This window comes from Zophobas morio, unplaced genomic scaffold, assembly GCF_036711695.1.
Source record: "Zophobas morio isolate AGI-343-1 ecotype UQ-CSIRO unplaced genomic scaffold, CSIRO_AGI_Zmor_V1 ptg000074l, whole genome shotgun sequence".
NCBI classification, from domain to species: domain Eukaryota; kingdom Metazoa; phylum Arthropoda; class Insecta; order Coleoptera; family Tenebrionidae; genus Zophobas; species Zophobas morio.
Window position 1 is genome coordinate 1,078,632 of NW_026972179.1, and position 6,000 is coordinate 1,084,631.

A 6,000-nucleotide genomic window follows, 5' to 3' on the forward strand; every position below is an offset into this window, starting at 1 on the left:
ATGAGACTAATTTTGGTAAATGACATACCTTCTACGAAAATAGAGGGCGGATGGGTGGGGCTAGTACTTCCTAAGATAAGACAAAAATCGCGAAACAGAAAACAAGAAAAAATTACTTGAAAAATTAAAAAATCAAAAAACTGAAAAATATCAAAATGGTAATATCGGAGAATTGAGAAATGGAAAAATAAATACTTGAGAAAATGAAAATTTAAGAAAAATTGTAGAATTGAAGAATCGAAAAATAAAAACTCAAGAAATCGGAAATTAAAAAAGTCGCGAAAATAAAAATAGAGAAATTGAAACATTGAAGAACCAAATAATTGAAAAATCCTAGAACTGATATCGATAAAATAAAAAAAAAATGGAAATCAAAAAATCGAAAAATCAAAAAAGAAAAAAATTGAGAAATCGAAAAATCGAAAAACTGAAAGATTGATAAATCGAAAACTCGAAAAATCAAAAATTTTAATAATGATCGGAAAACTGAAAACTTTGAAAAATCAAAAAATTGAAGAATCGGAAAATTGGGACGTTCAGCAATTGAAAATTCGAGAAATCGAGAAATGGGAAATTCACAAAATTGAAAAATACCTAAAAGTCGAAAAGTCAAACAATAAAAAATTCGAGAAATCGAAAATTTAAAAACGCCAAAAATTGAAAAATCAAAAAGTTGAACAATCGGAAAATTGAGAAATTGGAAAAAAAACTTCAGAAACCAAAAATTAAAAAAACACGTGAAATTGAAGAACCGACAAATTAAAAATCGAAAACCTGACGAACTGAGAAATCTAAAAATTAGTACTTGCTAAGAATGATTTTGGCCAATAACATTACCTCTACGAAAATAGAGGGTGGGTGGGCGGGGCTAGTACTTGCTAAGATAAGACTGATTTTGGCAATTAACATACCTTCCAAGAAAATAGAGGGCGGGTGGGCGGGGCTAGTATTTGATAAGATAAAACTGATTTTGGCAAATGACATCCTCTAGGAAAATAGGGGGCGGGTGGGTAGGCTAGGACCTCCCCAGATAAGACAAAAATCGCGAAACAGAAAACAAGAAAAATTTAGTTGAAAAATTAAAAAATCAAAAAATTGAAAAATGGTAATACCGGAAAATTGAGAAATCGAAAAATAAATACTTCAGAAAATGAAAATTTAAGAAAAATTGTAGAATTGAAGAATTGAAAATTAAAAACTCAAGAAATCGGAAATTAAAAAAAGTCGCGAAAATAAAAATCGAGAAACTGCAACATTGAGGAACCAAATAATTGAAAAATCCTAAAACTGATACATCGATAAAATGAGAAATCGGAAGCTCAAAAATCGGAGATCAAAAAATCCAAAATCCAAAAAATCAAAAAAGAACAAACTGAAAAACCGAAAAATCGAAAAATTTAAGAAATGAAAAGTTGAAAATTCCAAAAACTAAAATATCGAAAAATTGAAAAACTGAAGAATCGGAAAATTGAGCAATCGAAAAAACGAGAAATCGGGAAATGGGAAATTCGAAAAATCTAAAAGTCAAAAATTCAAAAAAATTAAGAATCCGAAAAATCGCTTAATCGAGAAATCGAAAATTTAAAAACGCCAAAAATTTACAAATCAAAAACCTGAAAAATAGCAAAACGCCAAAAAAAAAAACCTCAAAAAATCGAAAGTAAAAAAAAAAAATCGCGAAAATGAAAATCGAGAAATTGAAAAATCGAAGAACCAAATAATTGAAAAATTCCAAAACACATATATCGACAAACGGGAAATGGGAAATTCATAAAATCGAAAAATCAAAAAATCTAGAATTCGAAAATTCGAAAAATTGCTTAATCGAGTAATCAAAAATTTAAAAACGCCAAAAATTGAAAAATCAAAAAATTGAAGAATCGGAAAACTGAAGAATCGGAAAAAAAAACATGAGAAACCGATAATTAAGAAAAATCTGAAATTAAAGAATCGAAAAATTGAAAGTCGAAAAAGTGACAAACTGAAAAATCTAAAAATTAGTACTTGCTAAGATAAGACTGATTTTGGAAAATGAGGTACTCTCTAAGAAAATAGAGGGCGGGTGGGTGGGGTCAGTACTTGCTACGTTAAGATTGAATAATATTAAGAGTAGGCACTAGAATGAAGAAGGGATTAATCGAAAAATCAAAAAAATGAAAAATCGAAAAATTAAAATATCCAAAATTGAAAAACTGAAAATCAAAAATTTTAAAAATCGAAAAATCTAAAATTAAAAGTCGAAAAATTGAAACACAAAAAAATCAAAAAATTGAAAAAATAGCAAAAATCAGAAAATTGAAAAATCGAAGAATAAATCCTCGAGAAAATGAAAATTAAAAAAAGATCGCGAAATTGTAGAATCGAAAAATTGAGCAATGCAAAAGTAAAAACTCAAGAAATCGAAAATTGAAAATAAATTATGAAAATGAAAATCGAGAAGTTGAAAAATCGAAAAAAAAACTTGAAAAATCCTAAAACTGATATACAGAGAAAATGAGAAATCGAAAATCAAAAAATCGAAAAAATTTGAGGAACCGAAACATTTAAAAATCAAGAAATGGAATTTTAAAAAATCCAAAAACTGGAATATCGAAAAAACGAAAAACTAAAAAATCGATAAATCAAAAAGTCGAAAAATCGAAAAACTGAGACGTTAAGCAATCGAAAATTCGAGAAATCTGGAAATGGGAAATTCAAAAAATCGCTTAATCGAGAAATTGAAAATTTAAAAATGCCAAAATCTGAAAAATCAAAAAATCGGAGAATCGGAAAATTGAGAAATCGGAAAATAAAAACATGGGAAACCAAAAATTAAAAAAAAAATCGTGAAATTAAACACTCGAAAAATTGAAAGTCGACGGTGACAAACTGAAAAATCTAAAAATTAGTACTTGTTAGATAAGACTGATTTTGGCAAATAACATACCTTCCAAGAAAATAGAGGGCGGGTGGGCGGGGTTAGTACTTGCTAAGATAAAATTGAATAATATTAATAATGATAATATCATTTGTCAAAATCAGTCTTATCTTAGCAAATATAAGCCCCGCCCACCCGCCCTCTATTTTCTATTATTTTTCAAGCCCCATTTTGGTGCAAAGATGTCTAGAAAATACATTATTAAAGATCTTACGCCTACAGAATTCCCAGTAAAATGTTAAAGAGATAACCTGTTTCCATTAAACACTGACTCCACCCATCATAACAACCATCACATGTGTAGCTACAGCTTCACAGTTCCTTAAAAGATCAGTATTTGTCAGAGTTATTGAAAGCTCCCATTTTAATAGTTAAATAATAAAATATTTCATAAAGGATCCGTTGCTTAAATTTAATATGCTGCACTTTTCTACTTAATTTCTTAAGATTGGCAGTGACTACTTAAATTTTAAACGAGTTTGATAACCAGAGTGTACACAGCAAAATTTAATTTTTACTGCTTTTTGTATATTTTTCTTATCCTATATTCTCAAATTTTTAGATCTAGATAAAACTAGACCTTCATTAACATTGTTTCCAAATTTTCCAAACATGTTTAACTTCAAATTCAGACTTGAAATTTCAGATTTTAAATTAATAATTTCTCTATCTTGTTCTAAAAGCAGTTTTTGTTTATTACTTGGGTGATTTTTTAAGTTAGACACTTGAATCTTTAAACAGGTCGTTTCTTCTTTAAGTATTTCTTGTTCCAGATTTTCTTGTTTAACAAAAAAAAATGTTTTAAATAAAACATACACGAACAGTTGATTACCAAAATGATTAAACTGATTAAAAGTTAACTTGATAGTTATTTGTTACTCCCTATTTAAGCCATTTTGGCCAAATTTCAACTATTTTTGAGCTTGGTTGTTTCAAATTCAACAACCCCTTTACAACAATCAAAGCACTCTAGTCAAACCTCATCCCTTTAGCCTTTATTAACTTAGGTCACTTTAAATCTAAGCAAGCCGTGGTATTTCACCTGTCATTTAGCTGTCATTGACACTCAAACAACAATGAAACCACAGCCCACTGCAACTACTCTAAAGAACTGTCATGTCCCAAATAGACCCTGACTCAACTCTACCCCCAAACACCCCCATTGGAACAATTAGTTTCTTAAACCAAACAAAACAATTACGACTAGAACAAGAACACAACAGCAATAATGTCACATACTAAACAATGACATACGTGGCCGTTTTCTGGGCTGATCGTGCCCCAGCTGCCCATAGTCGTTGTTCCCGCAGGAGTAAACTTTCCCGTCTTTGGTCAAGAACAGCGTGTGATTGTCGCCTAAGGCAGCTTTGATCACAGATTTTGCTTCCAACCAGTCGAGCGATTTCGGTGTGAAAATGTGTTCCTCCTCGATTCCCCCAAATCCCAGTTCCCCGTGTATGGTGCTCCCCCAGCCAAACATGTCGTCCAAAGTCGTCAACGAAGGTTCGTCGGGAATGAAATCACTGTCTTCTTTTTGCGGCGGGCTATTCTGCGACCTAAAACGTAAACATTCTAGAAATTTCGAACGACTCGGGAACCGCGGTCGCCATTCTTCCGATAAGGAGTGGAGGGGTCTGCGGAGGTCATTACCTAAAGTGTTCGACAATACATATTTGGAATTTTGATTCAGCGACAAAATTTTATTCTTCGTTTGACTTAATCGGTTGGAAATTGACAAATCGCTGGAAGGTTATGTTGCCTTTTCGGTGTCAAATGTCAACGGAAGGCGCGAAATTTGAGCAGGGATGAAAGTGTTGAAGTAAATTGTAAAAAAAAGGTCAAAGAAAACTACGACGTACGGTTACCTGCAGAAAAACGAAAACAGTGCACCCATGTCTTATCGGTAGCCCGTTCCTAGAACAAAAAGTTAAAGACAACAAAAACTTATCAGTTGTAGCATTGTAAACAGATTAATTTTAATCGTACGATTAATTCGATACCTGAAACTAAAATTTTTCAGGGGTTTGGCTTGGCTTATTTTAGTTTACATGGTTGTTATGTTATGTGACTTAATATTGTCACGATGAGTCATCATCTTTGTTGTCTTGTAAACAGGTGTGTAATTTTAGACGTTTCATTTTGTGCGAATATCAATGAAGCGCAAATGAAGAAACAAGAATTGTAATGTAAATGTAAACACTTGTTATCGCTTATTACTGCATCTATTATCAATGATAAAATTAGGGTCTTGATTAGTTACAAAAGCAAACATTAGAGTCGTGTCAAATATTGCCAAGATGATGACGTCATTGTTGTACATAATAAAATCAAGGAACTCCAAACTTATCTAAATTTCTTGATCTTTATTAGTAAAAAATTCTTCCGTGTACAGACATATAACTTACCCACAATGTGCGGTTTATTATGTTTATAGTCTTGGCAATACATTTATTCTGTTATTTTCCTTCCATGAGTACCTACTTTTATAATCCACACTCAACCACTCATATCGGTTAAATACAAGCAGAAAAATAAATAGTTGCGAGCTAAAGATAACAGAGATTATGGTTGTGCAAACGATAATAGATGTGTATACAAAATGATTGGGTTAATTATTTCTTGTTTGAACCACCCCCACTGCACTGTCGTATTGCGGGCGATAATCTTATTCCAAAAGTAAAAATTAAGTCAAAAAACACAACAATTATCAGTTAACGTTACTAGGAATCATTAACATTATCGATCGCTTTAATTCTTCTATGACTAATTTTATTGTTTACACTTCTCGTAAATTATGACTTGATCTATCTATACATATGACACTAATACTACAGAAGTCATAAATTCTTTTAGGGTTTGGTCAGATCAGAATTTATATTGTACTTACATCTGTATTATTTTTAGCAGTGTTGGATTGAGGACAGGGGGGGTCCACTGGGAAATTTACAAAGTAGGGCCCTATGGTATTATTATTATTTTTGCAAAGTTTTCTAGTTTTCAATAGCAAATTTATTAATTTTTTGATCTTTCAAGTCTTGGAATTAATTTTTTTCGATTTGTTAAGTTTTCGTTTCTTCAATTTC

At 31.1% G+C, this 6,000-nt stretch overlaps 1 protein-coding gene across 5 annotated transcripts in view; it reads right to left on the reverse strand.

The window, feature by feature from the left end:
• The window catches only part of LOC135143733 (probable E3 ubiquitin-protein ligase HERC4), a 37,409-nt gene extending 31,977 nt beyond the window's left edge, over positions 1–5,432 (reverse strand). Inside the window, exons 1-3 of one of the 5 annotated variants that reach the window (XM_064075650.1) lie at positions 5,323–5,432; positions 4,783–4,831; positions 4,172–4,473 (exon numbers count right to left, since the gene is read on the reverse strand). In XM_064075650.1, the coding sequence (XP_063931720.1) occupies positions 4,172–4,473; positions 4,783–4,811 (331 nt within the window). In that variant the 5' untranslated portion in view covers positions 4,812–4,831; positions 5,323–5,432. The other 4 variants (XM_064075649.1, XM_064075653.1, XM_064075652.1 and 1 more) reach the window with 4 other exon arrangements.
• Between the last annotated feature and the right edge of the window lie 568 nt (positions 5,433–6,000).